We start from the raw sequence: 22,978 nt of genomic DNA, 5'->3' as shown, positions 1-22,978 counted from the left end.
AACCTCTTTATTCTCAGAACTGCCTCTTGAAGGGTCACCTTGTGACCCTTCATGGTCGGGGATAGAGCTCGCTTGCAATAGCGTGCTTGTAGCAACCCTAACTCCGCATTCCATTTAATGTTTTGAAAGCTTTCTGTAATGGTTAGTTACATTTACATTTCATCCTTTGCCTAAAACTATTTTTAGCCTTATTGTCTCCTTCCAGAGGTTTTGTGCTGCTCTTCCAACACCCCTTCTCAAAGGTATTACAATTGGCCTTAGAAACGGCGGTGCTCCCTTTTGTTCTGCCCAGTTGGTTTGGTAGGTTGTGCCTGCACGTCTGAGAGCAGCATGTTTCCTTTTTCGGTATCTAAACAATAATGTGACCACATCGCGGCATTTTTAGTCACATCATCGACCTCTGCTGGCAGTGTATCCCCCTCCAACGCTTGAATGCATTAATGTCAGTGTCAGCACCATTTTCATTTAATGAGAGCAGTGGTTATAATCCTCTTGGGGAAATCGTTATTCCCCTCTGTGATGTTCAAATAAAACACCTCTGGTTTTCATCCGACTGACAATTTGCTCTCGAGGTGAATGCGCTGTAAGCGGGGATACTCCCCTTCTCTTCCTTGGGGTTGGACCAGAGAGGCAGTTCTGAGAATAAAGAGGTTTCCGTTACTGGGGGGAATCGGATGTTAGTCTCACTTAGCCCCTCTGCCTGCATGTCTCCATCGGGGACAGCAGTGTTTGTTTCATATTCCTCACTGCTGATGGTCTACTGATTGTGCCACGGTACATGTTAAGTGCATGGTTAGAATGACAGATTTTAAAATGAGGACCACGTGAGTCACCCTAGAGATTGACAGAAAGAGAGACAAGGGACGTAAGTCTGGTGGGGGATGCCCAGGGGTGTGCTTGCTTCTCCTCGGAAAGGAGCCCACACACTGGGCGGCATCCTTTCCGGGGTCCCCTGAGCGCTGCGCTGGCCGCTAAACCCAGGGTCACGGTAGTGTAACAGCCGCTAGCAAATTGCTGCTCAAGACCCTAGAAGCACATTTTGCTTTTCCCCCTCTTGGTCAAGATACCCACCCTTTCTTTTGTTACTGACGAATCTCTTCATTGAAACTTTTGAAAAGAGCTTCCCATCGCAGGCTTAGGATGTCGCGGTGTTGCTGAGTGGAATCCATCCTCAGGAGTGAGAGGCATTCAATTTCCACAGTCACTCGGTGTCCGGCCTTCTCTTTATAGGTTTCATCATGAAATAGCAAGGTTGGCTTCATCTGCAATTGTTTGGACGTGTGCGGGGGGGTGGCATAAAAATCCGAGGGCAAGCCCTGAGGTGTGGCATTCAGTGTAGCAGGAAGGACTGGGAACCACACACAAATGTAAACACACAGGGGGCTGCCTCCAAAGAAAGTACAGTGAAAAGAAGGTACAACACAACGATAATTGAGCGAGTCGCAGGCTGGAGGTATATTTCCCCAAGAAATAAAGTAAAATCTGCCTTGAGGGCTCCATCCTTGATGGAGTTGGTGAGGGTGAGGGTGAGGGAGCGCGGAGAGGTGGCCTCTAACTCACGTGGACTAGTTATAGGATCTTCTGAGTTTCTCCTTGCTTTAAGAGAAAGTCACCGTCTTAGGAAATGCCATCTTGTTTTTTCTCACACTCATGCCATGCCGTCTGAAAGCTATCTGGCTGCACCGTGTTTGCTTCATCATCAGTTTCATTTCTGCAAAAACCCTAACAAAACAGAAAGCTATTTCTGGGAATAAAATAATGGTAGATAAGATATCGAGACATATATTGGGACTGGGGTGGCAGTGGGGTGTTATTCAGGGGGTGAAGTGTATGGAGAATTTGTTAAACTAGAAAAACAGACTGTTTAAAATGTTTAAAAAAGCCTAGCTCACCTTGAAAAACCCCTCAGCAGATTCCGTATGTTTCCCATATGTGTGTTTATGTCTGACTTTTTCACCTCAAAAACCCCAAGCCAAACACCAAAAATATAACTCCTCCTTAAGTTAGAGTTGCTCAGAATATGTGTGATGTTTGGTAAAGTTCAAGAAAAGTGAAGTTGAAGGTTTTGCCTCTGGGTGACCTTTCACAGGACTTCTCCATTGATCCAGAAATGAAATCTAGGGTGTATGTGTCTGCCCTTAATTAAGAAATTCACCAGGAAACTTTAGGATGTATGTTTAAACAGAAATCTTCCAAAGGCCCTAGTTGCTGGTAGAGGATGCCTCAGGGAAGTTATTGTGATTCCATTCGGAAATTACAAAAATATGTATATATTCATTTAAAATCGAAACTTCCGCCACAGCTGCCAAACTTCCCAGGTTATGAGCAGACGAGAAGCTTCAGTTTGGTTACAGGGCTGGGGGACTCCCCTGCTTCCTTTTGCATATTTGATGGAGTATAAAATGTTAGAGAACTCTTTCCAATACGTAAACACCCCTTTCGTTTTATTTAAATCTGTGATTTTTCTTTTGCTCCATTTTTGTTTTCACAACGGCATCTTACCGATCTCCTCCCGCCCCCTCTTATTTTTTGGACCGTGTGTGTCCCAATTTACTTTGCCCTGTTAAACACAACTTCTTTTCGTTTCTGTGGTTTATGTATGGACTGCAAGTCAAACTAGGTGGTATTTGTCGATCTGAGATGCAAGTTGCACTGCTCTCCCCGGTGTACACCATAGTTGGTTTCTTGCCATTAGTTGGCACATTTTTAACTTAAAACTAATCCTTCCCATCCCATCCAGTCGTTTTAATTGATCTAACAAATGCCGCCTGTTTGAATTTAAACAGTGGGTGTGCTGGGTCTCCCCTCCCCCTTTCCTTGTCAGTTGAGTAAGAATCTTCGATTAAACCGTACCTCCTTAAATGCAGGTTATTCTTTGCATGAGCCTTGAGATGCTTCAGAAGGAAAGAAATTATTGGTTCTAAGATGGAGCGTAAGGGGACAAGGAGATAACTGTTGGTGGCAGATCATTCCCTGCGATGAAGGGAAAAATGAAACACTGGAGGTTTTTGGTGGTGGTAGCTGTGTCATGAGATAGGTAGGTGATAGACAAATCTTGCTTGCAGATTTATTAACTAAAATCTCGAACTTATAAGCCATCATTTTGGGCTCACCTCTCATTGGATCTGAGTGTGGAATCCTACTTTGATTAGAAGATGGGGATATTGCCAGAGAAGAGGGAAGGTGGTTTTAATGTATTGGTGACATTAATTATGGGACCGGAAGAGTAACTTTTGAGAGAGGAGTCTTTAACGCCATTCTCTTAGACATATTGCTTCATTCCCTTGGTCTTGCCTCCCCTCTTTTTACTGGAACAAACAACTAGTACAGAGAGGGGAAAAAAAAAAAAAAAGGACACCTATTTAGCCGAGGGCAAAGGAAAAGCCTGATTTTAAACCTTTCCCGCATTTTGTTACAAATCCCTGATGCTGGCGATCTGAAAGCCAGCTGCACGGAGTGTCTAGAGAGGGGACCAGCACCCAGACGCCCCGAACCCGCCCCCTCGCGATGTCAGCCCTCAGTTCCAGGCTTTCATTGTCTTTTTCCCCCCCTCCCCTCTTGCTGCCCTTCTTTTTAACAGCAGGAACGGATTTCATATACACCCCCCGAGAGCCCGGTGCCCAGTTACACTTCCTCGACGCCGCTTCATGTGCCAGTGCCCCGAGCGCTCAGGATGGAGGAAGACTCGATCCGCCTGCCCGCGCACCTGCGTGAGTGTTCGCGCGCCCCGGGATGGACGGGGGGGGGCGGTTTGGACGGGACGGACGGACGGACCGACAGCTGGACAGAAGGATCGACCGCTGTGGGGGGGCAGGTGGTGGTGGCAGGGAGGCGGGGCTGCAAGCCCGGCAGGGGCGCGCCTTGAGATGGTTTTCCCACGACCTCCCGAAGCTGCTTTGGCATCGTTCGCCCCCTCCCACCTGCAAATGGCTTTGAAAAGCTTGAGCTTCCTGGCTGTCGTTTCTCTGCGTGTTCATTTCGTCTCTTGACTATGACATACTACACGCTGCAGCTCAGCAGGGCGTCGGGGCCTCCACACTTGTGCTGCTGGGGCCAGGCTTCAAAGCACCCAGCACCTGTCCTTTCCTTTTTGTCTTTCTTTCTTGAGCTGCCACCCAGCCCCGATGATCCGGCATGCCGAGCGCAGCCGGGGAGAATGCATCACCTGATTGCCACCCTGGTCGCGGTGTCCAAGAAAATGCCAGGTTCTCTGGCTTGACTGTTAGCCTCAGGGCACGAGTCCAGGTTATGGAGGACACGACACGGCGGGAGGTGGCGGGGGGGGGGGGGGGGTCACCTTGGCCCTTCCCTAGTTGATTCCTCATGACTTGAGTGGTGGCCCAGTTGTACTTGCCGTCTTTTTCGGGCGTGCTTGTGCTTCCCAGATTATTCTGCTCCGCCTGGCCCATCCCTCCTCAGAAAGCAGAAGGTTGCCTGCTGAGCGTGGGGAACAGCAAGAGAGGATGCAGGCTTCTCTTTCCTCTCCCTGTGCTCCTTCAGCAGACCACACAACTGTGATGCTGGGAGGTACTCGGCGTGCATTGCTGGCGTACCCCTTCTCCCCGACGGTGAGGATGGTGGCTGGGATCCTTGAAGGGGAGTGGGGGGCCATGAGAACCCTTCCCCTCCTCCAGCTTGCTGCATCCATCGGTGTTTACAAAGTTGGTATATACTAGGGTCAGCACACTCCAGCTTCAATCTACCCTCTTCTCCACACTGAACTTTTAAAGCAGAGATTGGGACTGTGAAGGTGCCATGGTCACGATCGAGGGCACGGCTGTACTCAGCAAAATGGAGTTTTGTGGCACCAAAAGTGAGTGTTGTGAGCAGACAGCCTGGGAAAGAGACCACTAACAGCCTTTTTTCCCTCCCCAAGCTGTTCTATGACCAAGCTATTCACTTCAGGACCGTTCACTTTGGGGTGGAACATACTCGGGCCATGCAGAGAAAGCACTCCTGCTACCTAATCTCCTTCATTTATTCGTTGGACAAATAGTTACTGATTAACTGGTATTGGTAACAAATAGTTACCTATTATTGGTAACAAATAGTTACCTGCACTGTGCCAGGCACTCTTCTGGTTGCCAGGATACAGAAATGAACAAAGCAGACCCAACTCCTTGCCCTTATGGAGCCTGAAGTCTCCATAAAGAGAGAAAAAGAAATAATAAACTCCTGTCCCCAGTAGGCTGAGGTTTCATGGCTTTTTCTTCCTGTACTTTGACACAGCCCATCCCCCAGGCTCCGGAAAGACCCTAACTCCTGGTTTGTCTCTGGACTTCACATATGTAAGCTCTTTGACCACAGAACTGCCCCTCCATAAAAAGTTAACACAGTAAAACGCACTAACAAACACAACGAGCTGACCACCAGCAGGTTGTAATTCTTAACTAGTTCTGCTGTTAGACTAGCTGTTCGACTGTGAGTCAGTCCTCCTAACACTCAGTTTTCCTACCATACAAAATTGTGATTGGACAGGAGAATGTTCAACAGTCCTCTTAACTTGAAAAGATTATGATCTCACCTAAGACATCATTTTCCCTACTTGGAACTGTTTCTTCCATACCAACACTTTACTTTTTTTCTTGGGTTGACAGTTTCCTCATGGAGTCACAGCGGTGCTGCCCACCACTGTCTTGTCGGGCCCTGCCACGTGCCTAGCACACAGTCAGAGTAGCTAATAGCTATTGTGGGATGCCTCTGTACCAGGCACTATGTGAGGTCCTTTATGGAAATTATTTTATTTAATTCTCACAGCGATCCTTGTAGGTATTTTTGTTATATCCGTGTCACACATAAGGAATTTAGGGCTCAGAGAATTTAAGTAACCTGCCAAGGTCACACAGTCAGTAGGAGATAGAGTCAGGGTTCAAACTCAGTTCCGTCTGACTCCAGAGCCTGGGCTTTTATCTGTTAGGCCATGATGTAAGTGTGTTTAATAGGTACTTCTTAGATGGCTGGATGAATTCAGGGTTGACAGTTAGCCACTGTTCACTAATGTGGCCAGAGGGTTGGTTTCTGGCTGGACTCTGTTCTGACTGGTGGATCAGTTGTTGAATAGTTCGCATATCTCCCTTGGACGGATGGATGGGTGGGTGGATGGATGCCCCGTTAGAGAATTATCAGATACAGGACTATAGCACATTACTGCTGGCCTTAGAACATAGTCAGTTGTTAGGTTAGGGATTCAGGTCATGGTGATGATTTTGTCTGAATGCTCCTGTCTGGCAGCCTGACTTTAGAGCCCTCCTTGCAATCTGCATCAGCCCCATGGTAACACCATTTATTCCCACATCTGGAATGAATCCTCTGAAAGTGGAGGTTCCCAGGCTCTTGCTGTCTGTCTTCAGCTGGGACTTTCCACAGGAGACTGAGCTGCCCGCCTCCCTGTCCTGTTCCAGCACTAGGCTGCCCATTGTGCTGTTTGAGAAACATCTCCTGGAGTGCCTAGGATGGTTGAGGCCGTGTTGTACACTTGAGGATGCATCCCAGCTGGGTTTCCAAACCGAAAAGAAAATAAATATTCTAACGAGGGAATTGGGTTATTGCTGTTTGAATCTGGGATTCCAGACAATTCCCAGCGGAATGCTCGTGGAAAGTACGGGGAAGAATCCGAAAGCCAAGACAGCGGCAGGACATTTATGGTATTGCTGGGTTGAAAGCATTTTTAGCCGCTTGTTTTAAAGAGATACTCACCAAACTGGTATGCCTCCAAGTGGCTTCTTTTCGCCCTCTGTCCTCATTGATCTCCAGATAAACCCGTTCTCTCTTAACCCTTTCTTTTTCTCCTTTCCTTCTTAAATCAATAGATAGCCTTTCCTGGTTAGGGCGGAAGGCAGGGATCATAATATTTAAGGTTCTCGTACTGCAGGTTCCTCGCCGTTTTGTTCTGCAAACACAGGGCAAGCTGAAGACACAGTGTGACAACTTAGGAAGCTGTTGCGATGTAGAAAGTAATGGCTTTTCCTCTTCCTTGCCTCTGATTAAAAAAAAAACAAAACACCAAAGTGATAACTGGGGCAAGCCCGAAGTGGTGATTCTAGAGGACTTGAAAGGGACAGGCAGGGGCAGTCTGGGCCAAGGGGAGGAGGGCCAGCCCCGTACCATCCTGGCCAGGCCTCCTCCCTGCCCTCCTACCCACCAGATCCTGCGGCATCTTCCTGGAACTTCCTTGTTGCACCAGGAGAGCAGAAGCAAGTTTGTTTATTGAGAAGATAGGAAGGTTTTTATTCCCCCTTCCTTCCATGTAGGGTACTAAATTTTCTTTTTAAAGCTTGAGGCTAGAAGAGCTGAAGTGTAACAATTGCAGCAGGTAGGTGAAAATGAAAAGTTCCATTCTTTGAATTAATTAATTTTTTGGCTGCGTGCGGCGTGTGGGATCTTATTTCCCCCACCAGTGATCGAACCCGCGCTGCCTGCTTTGGAAGCATGGAGTCCTAGCTACTGGACCGCCAGGGAAGTCCAGAAAAGTTCCATTCTTTAAAGGGAAAGTAAACCTTTCATGGTACCTTGAGAACATTTACAGGACCGTGGAGCCCCGAGAGTGCCTGGAGGAGATCACTCTTGATCCTCTGAGCGGTGAACGGCCTCCTAGTGTGAAGGAGAGACTCTCTCTAGTTTGTCTGCCCAGGGACCACTTTTTCTAAATAATGGCCGGTGGGTGCCAAGGGGGTAGCAAAATGTACCTTATGAGCTGATGCCAGCCCTGCGAAATACTCAGCCTCAAGTCGTGATGCCCCGGGCCGCCCACGTGACCACAGTGCGTGTATCTCAGATGTATGGGGCAGAATTTAAATCGCTGAACGCCTTTTCCTTAGTAAATTCCTTTTAACAGAATCATCTCGCATTTAGTCGACAGAATTGCTTCTAATCACAGGCTGACGTGATGCCGCCTGTCTAAAGCCTTTGCCGTTTGCGGTGCCAGTTTGCTCTTCTAAAATTCCTGGGAATTGATATTTAAAAATCGGAACCCAGGACTCATTCATCACATTTAATAGGGTTACGGTTTATGACGTTGCGGGTTCATAAATAGCCGTAATAGCTGCGCAGGGTTGTCTGGAATCGGGACTCCAGAAATAGCCCCCTGGCTCTCCTTCCTTTCCTTGTGCATCTTTCAGAATTCTTACATTACTGCTCCTGTTTGTGTGTTTAATAATTTAATTTAATGCCTTCCTTTGGAAACGTTACCTCGTGGCTCACCCCCTTGGGCGATTTTGCAGTCTCAGCAGAGTGACCGAGTGTAAGGCAGTCGCTCGGTTAGAGCCAGGAGATTGAAAAGAGATGCAGCGCTTCTCTTTGCTACTGAGTGGAGCAGCCAACAATCTTATACACGTTCAAGTTCTTTCCGTTCCCAAAGAAGAGGCAAAAAATGGGAATTAAGGATAATCTTAGTTAGTATTCTATATTAGTGTAAGTAACAAAATGTGTTCGTATATGTGGTTTCATTTAATCACGCGGCAGTCCTAGGTGTTACTAATCCTGTTTTATTGATGAGATGACCATGGCTCAGATAGTTACACTGAATTGTTCACATTCATGTGGCACGTGAAGAATCTAACATGATTTCTATTTCAGAAGTCACCATTTCCCCTTCCTAGGAGAAAACATAATGGCAGAGTCTCTCGGACTTGAAAGCAGAGGCAGTGCTGACTGTTGGCGTCTGGGTAGCCGTGGATGCGGGGACTGGGAACAGCTAGGGCTCCAGTAATGCGCTTGGCCGTTCTTTTGTGCCGAGCCTCTCAACGGGCTGGCCTGTCTCAACAGATAATTATTTCAGTTTTGCTCACCCATTCCTCCTGCTTCTCCCTCTTGAGTGAGCTGACATTGAAATCGAGTATCTCTCTGCCACCAGCAGGACAGCGCTGGCCACGAAGGGCCCACCCAAGTCCCCACATTCCCTGGCATTTCATCAGGAATGACCTCTTGGGAACAGGGCCCACTGCTGTTTCGGAGTTTCTGGTTGAAAAAGCACAGCAATATGAAGGACTTGAGTTCCAACAGACCTGAACGGGCTGGCATCCCAGGGCTGCCTCTCTCTATGAGAGAGATGAGTTCACCTCTCCAAGGCTCTAATTTCATAAAACACCTACTGATGATGGTTTCTTTTCTTCTCTTTTTTTTTTTTTTTACCTTTACCCGTAAATATTTCTGTGTATTTTTTCTAAGAACAAGGATATTCTCTTACGTAATCACAATGATTATCAAAATACGGAAAGATTTTTTGAAATATAACACATTCATTTCAGATGTACAACATAACGATTCAATATATGTATGTATTGTGAAATGACCATTGTCCCTACCTGGTGCTGAGGGATATTTACATGAGCCTGGAGATCATAACAGTTAAGATCTATCATCACACATAGTTACAGTTCTTGCTCTTGTGATAAGAACTTTTAAGATCTACTCTCTAAGCAACTTTTTTTTTGGTCTGTTTTGTTTTTTCTGTGGGTTTTTAAAAATAATTTTATTGAAATATAGTTGATGAGGGTTTCTTATAAGTATCAGAGCTAATTTGCATGTGGCATCTTGCAAACAGTGGCCAGGAACTCATGAGGGCTCTATTTCAGTTTCCACAACTGGTAAATCGTGTGTTGAGGAGGTGCATCTTCCCTTTCAAGGGCCAAGAGAAGCATGGATGTGCTTGCTTGTTTCATTAAAGAAAGGGCCTGAAAAAAAAAAGAAAGAAAAGAAAGGGCCTGGAGTTCTGTCTGCACACGTCGAGACTGATTTCCCTAGGTCACAATGGAAGTAAGCTTTATTTTCTGACTCTGTGATTTCCTTGAGCTTGGTTCTGCTCTGGGGCACTCCATCCCAGGGCCTTTTCCTCCCTCACCGTACCTGTACCTCTGTCTGGAGCTACTTTCTTCCCTGGCCTTGCCTGAATCTGCCATCTCCTTCAACCTTCCCTGCCCACCTCCTCAGACCTGACAGATGCTCCCCCATCCTCAGCCATTATCAGGGCTCCCCAAACGGCCCCTCCTCACACAGCTGCCTGTGACATACGGTGACATCACCAGCAGAGTTGAGGCAGGGACATGGGGAAGGAGACTTCCTTCTCAGTCTCTTGACAAAGCAGTCGTGACTTATAACAACGATGGCCAGCCACCAGCATTTTCTCTTTTGTGCCCCTCAAGCCTTCCTTAGGGGTCCTTCACTTTTTACTTTCAAGGCTTTCTGCTTTTCCAGCCGCACAGGGCCCTGGGTAGCGGCTTCAAAGAGCTCGAAGAGAAAAAACAGGCCACAACAGAACAGCCAGGATGCTTTGGAAGGGAAATTTCCTTTTTGGGTTTGCTGTCTGCAAGAATTTCCGATGCAGGCAGACGTTAATTCCTAGCTGCATGCTTCCTGATAAGGAAGCAGCTTCAATAAATGCAGCTATTTATAGATGTCTTTTTTTTTTTTAAGAAAAAAAATATATAACCAGAGGTCAATCGACCTTTTCTTTCACTTCACGTTTCGTGCCGTGCACTCCGTGTACATTTAAGGCAGATCCTCTGATAAATGCTCTGACAAAGTGGCTGCGGTCCTGCAGGGAGTTGGGGGGAAGGCTCTCGCTTTCCTTGGAATTCCGAAGTAGACATTTGGAAGTCACTGGCTATGGGTTGTCCCTAGCTGGTGCTGTGGGATATTTACATGAGCCTGGAGATACCCGGCTCCATTCTACACCCAGTGTTGAAGTTTTATGACAGATGCAGCGAAAGATCCATTTAAGAAGAAAAGTCGATGGGAACCAGCTCATTCTATGAATAGACTTGAACAACAGGAAATAAGAAATGATATTTCCATTTCTTCCTTGTCCTCTCTTCTGTCTCCCCTTGGATTTTCCCCACCATCAGTACCGCTGTGGTCTTTCTCTTGGCATATTAGGGTTCTGCAGACTGGGGACTCCCCGTGCATCAGTTAAGCGGCCAGCCTCACACGTATCTCTACAACACTCGCTGGCTGGTGTGATAAAGATTCAACACGATGTTGACTCGAGCTGTGCTTCCCTAGGCTCCTCCCCACGACCTCCCCGTCATCACAAAGCATATTGATTGGGCTGAGTCTCTAGAAATGGGAGCAAGTTTCCATCTTCAAATGACAGATAGTTTCTCCCATTTTGCTCCATGCCTGAGTTCAAAGTAGCTCAGACTCTTGGAGTTTCTGACAGGCATGACTTTGCCCGTTTCATCTTTATGCATTTCCAGAGGTCAGTGTTACCAAGGACCTTCAGGCGTTGCCGATTTCACCGTTGCCATGAGAAGATTCTGATTCAGTCGCCTGAACCATCTATGTGTGTTTTGGGGTAGGGTGGCTGTTTTTTCTGGTTTCTTCAGAAGCGAGGTGGGGCAGGATTTGAGAGACTTAAAGGGTCCCTGTCTCTGACTACATGCTGACTGTAAATTCCTAAGAATAATTAGTCACCCCCACCCTGATATTTACTGCCTCCATCTTTGGTAGGTGGACCAAACCCCATTCTTCTGAAATTATTCTCTATTTCTGCTTCCTCTAGATCTTGGATAGAAATAGCCTCAAATGGGGTGCTAAGATTTCAGTAATAGAAATGCAGACTTCAGACGTAGACCCTAGATAAAGAGCTCTGTGTGTGGGGGGTGGGTGTAGATAGGATGCCTGGGAGGAAGATTCTCATCCGTGCAGGGCTGTGCAGGGAACATGTTGTTTCACCAGTTCGGCTAGGGCTGAATTCTCTGTTCTGGGCTGGGGGCTTTCTCTAAAGTGGTCCGCTTTAAAGAGGCAGGGGGAAGGTTTGCAAGGAGAGAGGTAACAATCACTTTTTTTTAAAAAAGGTACCTAGGTGAGTGTTGAGAGGTCTATCTTAAGAAATATTACAGGGCTATTGGGCATTTATGTAGCTCCACTTTAGAAGTAACAGTGAGTGTTAGGGTTTAATTATCCATTTGTTTTCCAAGAGTGGCTTACCTTGGCAAATCAGTTTCCTTTTTGGTCATTATACCCCACCTTCCAGTTTACAGAAGCTTTGCTTCTCCTAAGCGCCATCCTGAGGTCCACTGTATATTAGGTACCACTCTAGAGAATCTCTGTTGCAATAGGGTATGGAATAAGAAATCATTGTCATCACTGATTATTGAGCACTTTCTTGATGCCATATATGTATATGTATGTATTATGCTGAACGATCGCTAACGCTACATGGTAGATATTCTATCTTGTTTATATCTGATGCTCCGAGTGGTAAATCACATGCCAGAGGTCATACAGAGGGCAAGTGGGGGGGGGGCACAATTTGAATCCAGATCTAATTCCAAAACCCAGACTTGTATGCACTTCACCATGTTGCTTCTTAAAAGTATTAGGAGCTGTTGAAAGTCATTTCCCTCTAGCTGTTGGTTAGAAGGAGAAAATCCAAGCTAGTGTACACTAAATTATCTTTTGAACTTAGAGGAAGGTACATTTTCAAATTCAATCCGTTTTGGAGACTGATGTCTGCAACTTATTTTCAGGTATCTGTAAATGCTGGTGTGTTAGAAACAAAATCAAATGAAGTGAAAAGAGGTGCCTGTTGTCCACGATTTTCCATCTTTTTAAAGAGATAATCTACCTCCCCGATTATTACTAAACGGTAGGAAAGGTGATGTGTTCGAATGATGGTTGTATTATTGGGTTCACAAATTAAACCATTTCACTGCCTAATGCTTTTTGTTAATCTGACACGCGTCTTCGGAAAAATTGTCGGATGTGTTGCTGCCTTGGTTTACACCCCTGACCTGTGTTCCGGGAAACTCTACTGCAGGGTCATAGGGCAGGGGATGCTCTTGTCTGCGGTCATTCCTCGGAAAGTTGGCCCAGCGTGGTCCGTGGTGGGTGGGGTGGTCTCAGACACCTCGTTCTTCCTCCCAGGGTTGTGGTTTCCTCGCCTGTGAAGCGAAGTGGCCTGAGTGTGTAAAATCACTGGCTCTTCCCTGCTCAGACATTTTCTTGTTCTCGAATTCCAGTAGAGAAATAACGAGGCATAGCAGCGGTGGAGCATTACCTGTAAATGCTAAGGATGGTGATCGCTCACTTGATTTCGAGCACTCAGCATCACATTTTAGTGCAGATCGTGGTATTTTAATGACGCAGGCAATCGTCCCCGACTTTAGCTGTGATTGTTTTGTGAGGATATGCCCTCCTGCAAGGAAGTACGGCAGTTCAGCGCCCCGACGCCGCCGTTGGGTGCTTCCCTACGCTGCCAGTGATTGAGATTGGTTAATGCTCCTGTGGGCTGGGAACCCGAGCCAGCTGCTCCGCCTGGCAGGTCTCCTGAAGGCTGCCTCAGCCGCTCGCATCTTCCCCTGGGTCCCAGGACCTCACAGCAGAACCGCAGGCCCGCTCCCCTGTTCTCCAAGCCCCGCTTCTGGCCTGAGAATCGTCTGTGAGTTTGGCTGTCTGCCTAGTGCATTATGCACAGGTGTGTCTTCTGGTAACTACCTCCTTGACCCCAACTGCATGATTTGTGGGAATCCCCTTGGCAGCTGGGGGCTCGTCTGCCTTTCCTGTAACCTGTAAAAAATGACAGTCTGCATTTTGCTCCGTCTCTAGGTGGTGTCCACTGGGTTTCGGGCTTTACAGAGCCAGCTGATCTGCACGGATGGGCCACACTCCCCTCATTCCGCCGGCCCCATCGCACATGCACAGTTAATACTGCGTTAATGAACGATGGGGGGAAAAAAGCCCGGTGGGCAAGGGAATGAAGGCTTTCAGCTCCTAAAGTGAAAGCTTTGATGCTGCGCTTTTAAGTACATTTCCATCCGCGCGGCCAGCAGAGAGAATCCGTGACACTTATACCGTCCCCTGGGCATGAAAGCTCGCACCCAAGGAACGATTTCTAAATAGAGGCCCTGAGCTAGTTACTCGAATCATCCACTTATTGCCAAAAGCTGCGAAAAGCGGGTGTAGGATTAGGGAGAAAAGAATCGCCCAGAGCAGCAGTGATTTGTGAACAAAGCTGATGAGGGGGTTTATTTTACCTCCTTAAGTAGCTCTTGGGTCGCCAATGGCAGGAACTCTTTGTAGGGAAACAAATATAAGCCAGTGATTTGGTGCCAACCCTCTTGGGGAAATGAAATGATTCTTTCTCCTCCGGAGCCTGAATTCAGGAAGCAGCCCTACGGCCAGGCAGGTTCACAAACCTGTTATTCTGATGTTGTCGGAGGGTTTCTCCGTCTCGGGCGTATTTTCCTATTAGATGTCCACAGAGCGGGGGAGAAACTTCTTCCCTTTCTTTTTCACTCTGATCCCTTCCACACCGCCATTCTCACGGCACTGTACCCTCACACTTACCCTTTTCGCTTCTCCCGCGATGTGGCGGTGAAGCCGCTTCACCAAGTCCCCACCCTGGACGGACAGTTCGCGTTCCCCTCTTCGCAGTTCCGTCAAGCGTGGTGTGGGCTTCTTGCTGGGCTTTCGGTCTGGCCGTGATTCAACTCTTCATCCAGATATTTGGGGTTTTACTTAGAGGCCTTTTAGGAACACAAAAGTATAAATTCCCTGCGAGAGACAGTCCCCACTTGAGAGTCATGGGTTATAAACGCCCTTTTTTTTTTTTTTTTTTTTTGCGGTACGCGGGCCTCTCACCGTTGTGGCCTCTCCCATTGCGGAGCACAGGCTCCGGACGCGCAGGCCCAGCGGCCATGGCTCACAGGCTCAACCGCTCCACGGCACGTGGGATCCTCCCAGACCGGGGCACGAACCCGCGTCCCCTGCATCGGCAGGCAGACTCCCAACCACTGCGCCACCGGGGAAGCCCCTATAAACGCCCTTTTAAACTCTCCTGTAGTTCTCTGGTCATGCCGAGGGGTACTTCAGAGACCCACAGAAATCTATATACAGAGGTAAAATGTGTTTGGGCCTTATGAAAGAAGAAGTTTTGTCTTTTGATTCCTGGGCAAAGAAAAAATTCTACTTCAGATAAATCCAAACGAGTGTGCATGTATGTTTGGGTGTGTGTAGGGTGGGGAATTCGGTTGGGACTGTCTCAGAGCTATTACTCCAGACATCTGCTTCATGGAGCTTCTGTGAGGACTCCTGCCACCCAAAGTGATCCAGGGAACGAAGCTGAAGAAGTACAACTGGGTATCGTAGGGTTGGCATTGTACATTCAGCTACGTAGCCTCTCATCTGGTGCTTCTTTGTTTGCCGAAGGAGTATTGAGATTCAGAAAGCGGCTAGCTTCTACACTTGTATTGTCCAGACAGTGCTACTCTGGGTCCAGGACAGAGGGCTTATCGTTGTCTGTGAACAGGGCCCATGTTACGCTTCAGCAGAGCGTGTGGTCACTCAGCTGCAGTGACACAAGAGTGCCCCGCACTTGAAGATTTCCCACGGTGAGCTACCATGGCACCTGAAATTCTCCTCAGGTACATTCCATCTGGATCAGGCATTGTTTCCACCTAGCTCCACTTTTAAAAGTAAATAGTCATGATAGCAGAGGATACCTTGGATAGAGATAATGAATACCTTATGTCCCTGAATGTCTTAATGAAAATTAGTTTAGCAAATCGAATCTTTTGAAATAGAAGAGCCGTGGTCAGCCTGGAAGGTCAAGGGAGGGGGCTGAGTTGGAAATAAACTCCATGATTTTGCTGGGGGCTGGCTTCCCCTTGGAGGAGACAGACGTAAGATTAGATGGAAAATCCAGACCCCTTGATGTAGACAAAACATCGTGAACCTGGACCTGTGAGACCAAGAGGAATAATCTGATACTCACTGTTCCTGGTTGTCGGTCTCAAGACGTTGCCAGAATCCGTATTGGCCAAACAATGTTGGACCTCTCTAGCTCACTGTCAACATGAGAATGTGTAAGCCATCTGCATTTTCTTGAGAGGAGTGGTGAACTTGGGGGTGCAAATCTGAACCCTTAAGCTTTTCAACCATTCTTACCAAAATGTTTCTACCTCGGGGATGACTAATTGTTTGATTGCAGAGGTATAAGGGAGCTGTTAACCCATATCTCAAGCCGAAGTGGCCAGGAACATCTTGGCTTGTGTGGAAATTGAAGGGGCTGGCTGGGGGTGGCTGGCTTGTATGAGGAGTGGGTATGTAGTCTCGGGAGAAAGACTCCTCAGAGCTCTCCGTGTGGAGCAATAACTTCCATGTATTCGGTGCTTACGGTAGGGACTTTTCACACGGATTATATCACTTAATCCTCACAACAGAGCTATGAACTGAGTTTTATTACCCTCGCTTTACTGATGAAAGGTCAGGTTTGAAGAGGCTAAGGAACTTGGCCAAAGTCACAGAGCTAGTAGGTGGCCGAGCAGGTCAGACCCCCCACTCTACACCTTTCTTCCCAGGCTGACCCAAAGACCTAGTCCCTAGACCATTCTCTTTAAGAACCTGAAAAATAGTGTTGGATCCCCCTCTGCGATCCAACTGTGGTTAAAACCTCATAAGTTTTAGAAAAACAGAATAATTCACTAAACTAAAATCATAAATCCACTCCACGAAAAAGCATCCACCACAACCCCAAACCTCAGTGTTAATATATTCAGATTTCAGTGGGCTACAGGAGTCTAGCTAGTCCCTTAAATATCTCTCTGCTTCCCGGTAAATAATATCCCTACTGAGTCCTGGCACACGAATAGTGTAATGAGATCGGACCCTATCGCTCTGCCGTTCAAGTTCAGTCTTAAGCACAGGGTGAAAATCCAGGGCTGCCTTAGTTCCTCATCTGTCTGTGTCTCTCTTTGTCTCATCGCTTGTGATACAGTTTGTGAAGTTCAGTATCACTCCTTCGTTTTGTGCTTTAGGTTTCTGCGTCGTTTCCTTTTCACAACTTTTTTTTTTTTTTAATGAAGTGATTTGAAATGGAAAATTAAAAACTTAACTGTGAGTCTCACAGTTTTCTGCTAATGCCTCTGTACTAAGAAGCTTCATAAAATATTATATATTATTCTTCACTTCAGCACAGCTGCTCTGGGCTCTCACCCACTTAGTCATTCACAGTATGTCTGAGAGATTAATTTTTATAAGGCTGTGGTTTGGGATATTTTCTCCCTGTCCATGTTTTACTTCAAATCCTCACCGGGGAAGTTTTTGTAGAAAACCCCCACCACCCTTGATAAAAGGTCATTTGGCCATATAAGTGCTTTAGGAACTATAACTGGCTGTTTTATTTTTGTGCGCCCTCTTCGTTTGAAATTCTGCAGTCTTTCTACCAGAAATCTTAAGTGTATGTGGGCTTGAGGACAAGAATGGGTGCTTTGTGTCGAAGTGCCCGTGTATGATGTAGGTATGTCTTCGGAGATGCCTGTTTCTTTTTCTTCTTCCTTTTTTTCTTGGAGTCTGCGCCTTTTGGAAGAAGCGGATTAATACACACAATTACCTCAAATTCTGCTTTAAATAATCCCGTGCAAACAGTGCAAGCTCTGTTTCCTCTTCAGATTAGCCCCCTAATACTAATTTAAAATTTTTAAATCAAAGTTATGCATGTATAGAGTTTAAAAAGTTAAATAATTCTGCCAAACTTACAGTTAAAAATAATCAGGGATGCCTATTTCTTGATGAAAGTGACAGGTACGGATTCCCTCTTGGAGAGTTAAAGCTCTGGGTGTGACTTGGAAGATTAAAGCTCAGGATGGTGGGAGCTGGCTGGCACAAGGGCTCAGGAGAATGAAGGAGAGGGAGGAAGAGGGGGGCCAGGGACCATTTCAGTGGGGTCCCCATCCCCTGGAGGGGAGAGAGCCACACTGTTTATCCCAGCATCCCAGTCGGAGCCAGCAAGCCAGGGGTGTTTTCAGGACTCAGCTGCCAAAGTTTCTTGAAACAGCTCTGCTCAAAGGCATATGCTGGGCTCACTTCTGAGGGAAATTTCCTTTTTGGGGAAGTTGAAGCAAAGGAATTTCCTGTGTGGGCAGACAGAGCTTCCTGACTTGAAGGCTTCTTGGAAGGGAAACAGTTTCATAATGAAATGACAAATTAAAGACATACCAGCCGGGTTCACTTCAAAACAGCTATTGAGAGTGTGGGCAAAGCCCTATTATACTCCCTCACAGAACAAAAATAAATCCCATCCTGACAGGTTCCTGAATGCTGGATTATATCCATCCCCCCACACCTTCCCTCGCAGCCCTCTGCATCCCCCTTCCTCCCACCCCTGCCATTAGAAGCCACCATCTCTATCTTTAACAGCTCTGCGAGCAGCCGGCAGGGAGGCTGGGAGCATCTCTCTCGCTGCCTTTCTTTGTGGCTTCACCCAGTCCTGACCTACACGGAGGCCTTATAGGTTCTGTGAGAGCCCCGTGCTGCCAAGACCCACAGAAATGACCTCTTTCTCTCCCCCTTTGACACAAAGCAATGATTGAAGATGTTTTCAGCAATGGGGTTAAAAAAAAAAAAAAAAAAAAAAGCAGCCATTTCCTCAGACTGGCCTTTAAAATCTTGTAGGCAGTAAATGGAAGTGCTCTTCTGGTCTTGGGAGCTGGGTCTGAAGTCTGGTCTGTCGAAGAAAATGAGGGTCTGCGCTGGGCGGATGACGTCCTTATACCTGAACTTATAATTTTATGTAGTTTAGTCAGCCTGAATTTTTTTTAACTTGACATGAAGATGCCTTATGAATTAAATTCCTTTTTTATGGAGCAGACCGGGAGGAGGAACGATGGAAGTGTTATTTGGGGTCAGTGTTAATTAGGCTTAAGCTAATGAAGTAGAAGAGGCCCAGGTTCTGGAATCAGATGTCTCGATTCAAGTGCCAGCTCTAGCAGTACAGAAACGAGCAGTGTCGCCTTGGGCGAGTCACTTAACTTCTTGGTCTCGGTTTCCTTATCTCTGAAATGGGTACAGCAACACCTGTTTCACATTGTCGTGAGGAAATTAGATTATGATTTCAAAAACGCTTCATACACTCCTCTAAACCAGATAGCACTGTTTCTGTAGTCACTGTTGGGATCTTTGGGGATTGAAATACCACATTAGGTTGAAACAGCAGAATTGTAGAATTTGTAGGTCAGTTTGGAAGATGTTTATTAGAGATTTTATATGTGTGCGGCGTGCTTGGGTTCTGCAGGGGAAAATAACAGTGTGAAGTTTAGAGGGGTCACGTGGTGTGGCAGAAAGAATCTTGGACTTGGGGTCAGGAGGCCAGGGTTCAATCCTGGCTGTGATTCGATAGCTCTGTAGATCAGGGTGAGCTATTTCACCTTTTTGAGCCTCAGTTGCTCGTCTGTAAAATTGGGGGAAGTCCAACTCTTTGACTTGAATAACTTCTGTTCAACTGTGACATTATATGATCAATTTTAAGAGGTCCTTGCCTTTTGCTTACAGGGTTTATTCTGAAGAGCAAGGAAGAAATATCCCCTGTATAACAGCTTGTCTGATGAAGAAACTTGCATCAGAAAGCTAGGTACTTTTAATTAGTATATCTGACGTAAACAGGAAAAAATTGAGGCTTGCCAGCTATGTCGGCAACAGCGATTTGTTTTGGGGTGTTTCTGAGTGAATGCTGACTTGAAAATGACCAGGGTCATGGGTTGAACGTGGCAGTTTCCTTAAGAGAACTTGTCCCAGGATTTTGGTTTAGCTTCTTCCAGCTGCTCCAGGGGAGACTCAGTATGTTTCCAAGTCGTTGTTTATTTCAGCCGTTCCCATCGTGGGTATCCTTGTCCAAATAGGCTTCCAAGATAGAGGTCATGACGCTGACTGGCCCTGCCAGTTAGGTTTTATTATGTGCTGATATGTAATTTTCGGACTGCCACATTATTCTTCACCTCATCTTCCGTTTGTATGAGTGAGGACTATTACTAATTTTGCCTCCAAACAGTCTCGTCAGCACCCATTTTTGATTTGACGAAACCAAAGAGCTAGAAAAACGAGATACCGTTTAGAAGATCACAGATGCAAAATGGTGACAAGTCTAGCCTTGAGTCAAAACAGCTGATGCTTTGTTTTCTTTTGTTTTTGATGTGGACCATTTTCAAAGTCTTTATTGAATTTGTTACAATATTGCTTCTGTTTTATGTTTGGTTTTTTGGCTGCGAGGCATGTGGGATGTTAGCTCCCCGACCAGGGACCAGGGATTGAACCCGTACCTCCTGCATTGGAAGGCGAAGTCTTAACCACTGGACCGCCAGGGAAGTCCCCAAACAAGACAGCTGATGTTTTTGGGGTGTGCACTGTGTGTTAGTGGTGCTTTAATAAATTGTCTCATTATTGTTTTTCTCCCGAGGAGTCTGAGAGGTAGGTGATACTATCTTCACTTCACACATACAGAAACTAGGGCTTTGAAACGTTAAGTAATTGGCTCCAGGACACAGAACTGGTCAGTGGTAGAGTCAGAATTTGAGCGCAGGTCTGTCTGCTCCCGAACCTGTGTTCTTCCGTGCATCTGGTCTGTGTTGTCCATTGTTATGAAATTGACCTCAGTGCGTAGAAGTGGAGTTAAACCTATACCGGGTCCCTGAAAAGAAACAAAACTAACCTCATAGTCATCATGCTCTTGTAATGGCAGAAAAGCCTGCAGCTTTCCGGTGTGGAAAATCATATACCTGGGCATAAACTGAGCAAATATAGCCCTGCCCCTTGCCCCTGGAAGAGAACCTGTTTGGGTTCATCCTGGGGCCAAATTGGCCTAGAACCTCACTGGCCAGCTCTGGCCACACCTTGCAAAATAGGACAGAAGTCTGCTGGCCGTGTTTCAGGTGGGTAAGAACAGTGCCCGGTGCCAGACTGCATCCTTTTCCTTGTGAAATACCTTGTGAAATATTGTTTGTGGCTATCTGGGCTTGTTCGGAAGAAAATTCAAATCTGGTTCTATTCGAGAAGCATTGATTTGAAGAAACACTATGCTCAGTGCTAGGAATGCAAAGATGAGTAAGGTAGGAAGTCAGTCTAAGGAAGAAAAAACTTGGAGAGTCATTCAACAAACCCAGTAATTACTGAGCTCCTACCGTGCTGGTAAATGGTAATTATAAGAGCTAAATAAATATCTAAAAAGCTTCCAACCAAGGACATGTTTTAAGTCTCTACAGAAAGAACATGTTTTGTCTTGATTCTGCTTGATTTTATTAAATTTCCTCTGTACAAGTACGCTTTCAGTGTGTGCCCTATTGTTTAAAGCCCAACGTTGTTTTATCATTTTTTTTTTACTTGTTTCACCATCATGAAAAGAGCTCCGGAATTCCTCCTCCTCATTCCCATTCTTAATCTCACTTTTCTTCCCCAAAGAATATAGACTTTCAAAATTATTTTTCAATAAAGGCCACAATATTTTTAAAAATTCATTTATATATATATGTGTGTGTGTATATTTTTAACATCTTTATTGGTAAAAATTCATTTATATTTAAAACACAGATAACATCCTGGAGAAGATCTGAGAGAAACATACGATTTTGATGGTGTCTAATTATAAAAGACTCAGAGTACATTGGCAAATGTAGCAAAACACTTAAGTAGGTGTCAGTATGGAGTTCACAGTAAGGGGAGAAACGGTGTCACTTCTCCTGCAGAGAAATGCAGTCTCTCATATTAATCTTTCGTTGGCCTCTAGCTGCCAGTGGGCTCTTTCAAAAAAAATTCCTTTTCTTCATTACACTATGTTCCGCATTTGGGCTTAAGGTGGAAGAAAAGAAAGTACTGTTGAAATGCTGTGACCGAATCTACACTATGCTCCTTTGCTCCTCTGGTGAGGAAGTTGGGGGTGTGGCGAAGCAGGGAGGCGGGGCAGGTTTAGCGTAAGAGCTGGTGTGCACTCTCCTGCATCCCAGTCCCTTGGATGGGATGATTCCTCGGATGTTTTCCTTACCTGGCAGCATCGCAAGGGGCGAATCCACTAGGAGGAAGACCATATTAACAGAGGAGTTGCAGGACCTGAAGAGGTGCTACAGGGAGCGAGATGACTGACAGGTGGATGAAATTCAATATCCCTTCCGTTCAAATTAAAACGAAAAGAAAGTTGCTACTTAATAAGTTCCAGTTCTAGCCTCTGTTTAATATTCCCTGCCCTTCATTCAGATCAGCAAAATGTCAGTGAGCAGCTGTGGGGAGAAAGAACTGAATCCACTGGGCTTGAGCTCCCCAACTGGACCGCCAGGCCTTGGATGTTGGGAGTTGACAGTGTCTAACCACGTGCTTAACAGTTTCACTGACCATCAGGTCCCCAGGGGACCGAGGCAGTGGCCTGGGTTCAGCTCTAGTTGTACAGAGCAAGGAAGCTTCACCTCCTTTGTTCAGCTCACGCTGTTGGGAGCTGGAGTTGCCTCTGCCCATCATAAATGCAACCAGAGAACTTCATGTCTGCATGTGGTCCAGGCCCAGCTTGAAGCCTGAGCTTCTGAACACGAGCCTGGCAGTCCCAGCCTCCCTTTCCCTTCTGTAACTCCCGGGAATCCTGACAGGGAGGTCATATCTGTCCACTGTCAGCCTGATGCACCACAGCCCCTGCTCCCTCTGCCTGACCGCCAGTAACCTTAAGATTTAGGGGAAATTAAAATAGACCTTCTTCTGGAAAGGTACCGAGGTCTCAGGCACAAATGGAGCTTTTTTTTTTTTTTTTGCTTTTTTCTACACTAGAGAAAGAAAGCCTTTTTGACTTCTGTGAATAAAGAATAAGCAATGGCTCTGTTCCACCCTCCTGGTTGGTCCAGAGCTCTTGCATAAGACTCAGAGCGATTCTGACAAGGCTTTAACTGATGACAGACATCAAGTGTATTTGTCTTTGCGTTAGACACTGCTTGTGACAGCATTGCCATTGACCTGCACCATCTAGGAAAGAGCTCCAGTTTCTGAAAAGGTAGGGATTGACTCTTAGGAGTGCTTTAACAGTTCACAGCTCGCAGGAATGAGTAGACACTGTGCAAACAGTGCATTGCTGATGATCAGTAAGTGTTAGGTGGGAATTCCAGTGGTGTCCTCCCCCCACATTTTACTTTTGGTTCCTTGTCAAGTAATGTAATAACTGAGTCCATAACTCCAACCTAGGGAGCAGTTGCTGTGTGCGAACTTTGTCGTGTTAAAGTCTTGAGACACCCTTGCCTTA

General features: G+C 46.3%; 1 protein-coding gene across 11 annotated transcripts in view; it reads left to right on the top strand.

Moving 5' to 3' along the window:
- The window catches only part of ETV6 (ETS variant transcription factor 6), a 240,627-nt gene that overhangs the window by 94,806 nt on the left and 122,843 nt on the right, over positions 1-22,978 (top strand). For 7 of the 11 annotated variants that reach the window (XR_004351778.1, XR_004351775.1, XR_004351776.1 and 4 more), the window contains exon 2: positions 3,581-3,710. Coding sequence is in view for 5 of the 11 variants with exons in the window: in XM_032645764.1 (XP_032501655.1) it covers positions 3,581-3,710 (130 nt within the window). In the remaining 6 variants the exon portion in view is untranslated. Of the gene's footprint in view, positions 1-2,867; positions 3,038-3,580; positions 3,711-22,611; positions 22,733-22,978 lie in introns of those variants that run through there. The other 4 variants (XM_032645767.1, XM_032645765.1, XR_004351779.1 and 1 more) reach the window with 3 other exon arrangements.

The sequence above is a fragment of the Phocoena sinus genome, chromosome 10, assembly GCF_008692025.1.
Source record: "Phocoena sinus isolate mPhoSin1 chromosome 10, mPhoSin1.pri, whole genome shotgun sequence".
Lineage (NCBI taxonomy): Eukaryota > Metazoa > Chordata > Mammalia > Artiodactyla > Phocoenidae > Phocoena > Phocoena sinus.
The sequence above is the reverse complement of the archived record's forward strand: the minus strand, read 5'-3'. Positions and strand labels throughout refer to the sequence as shown.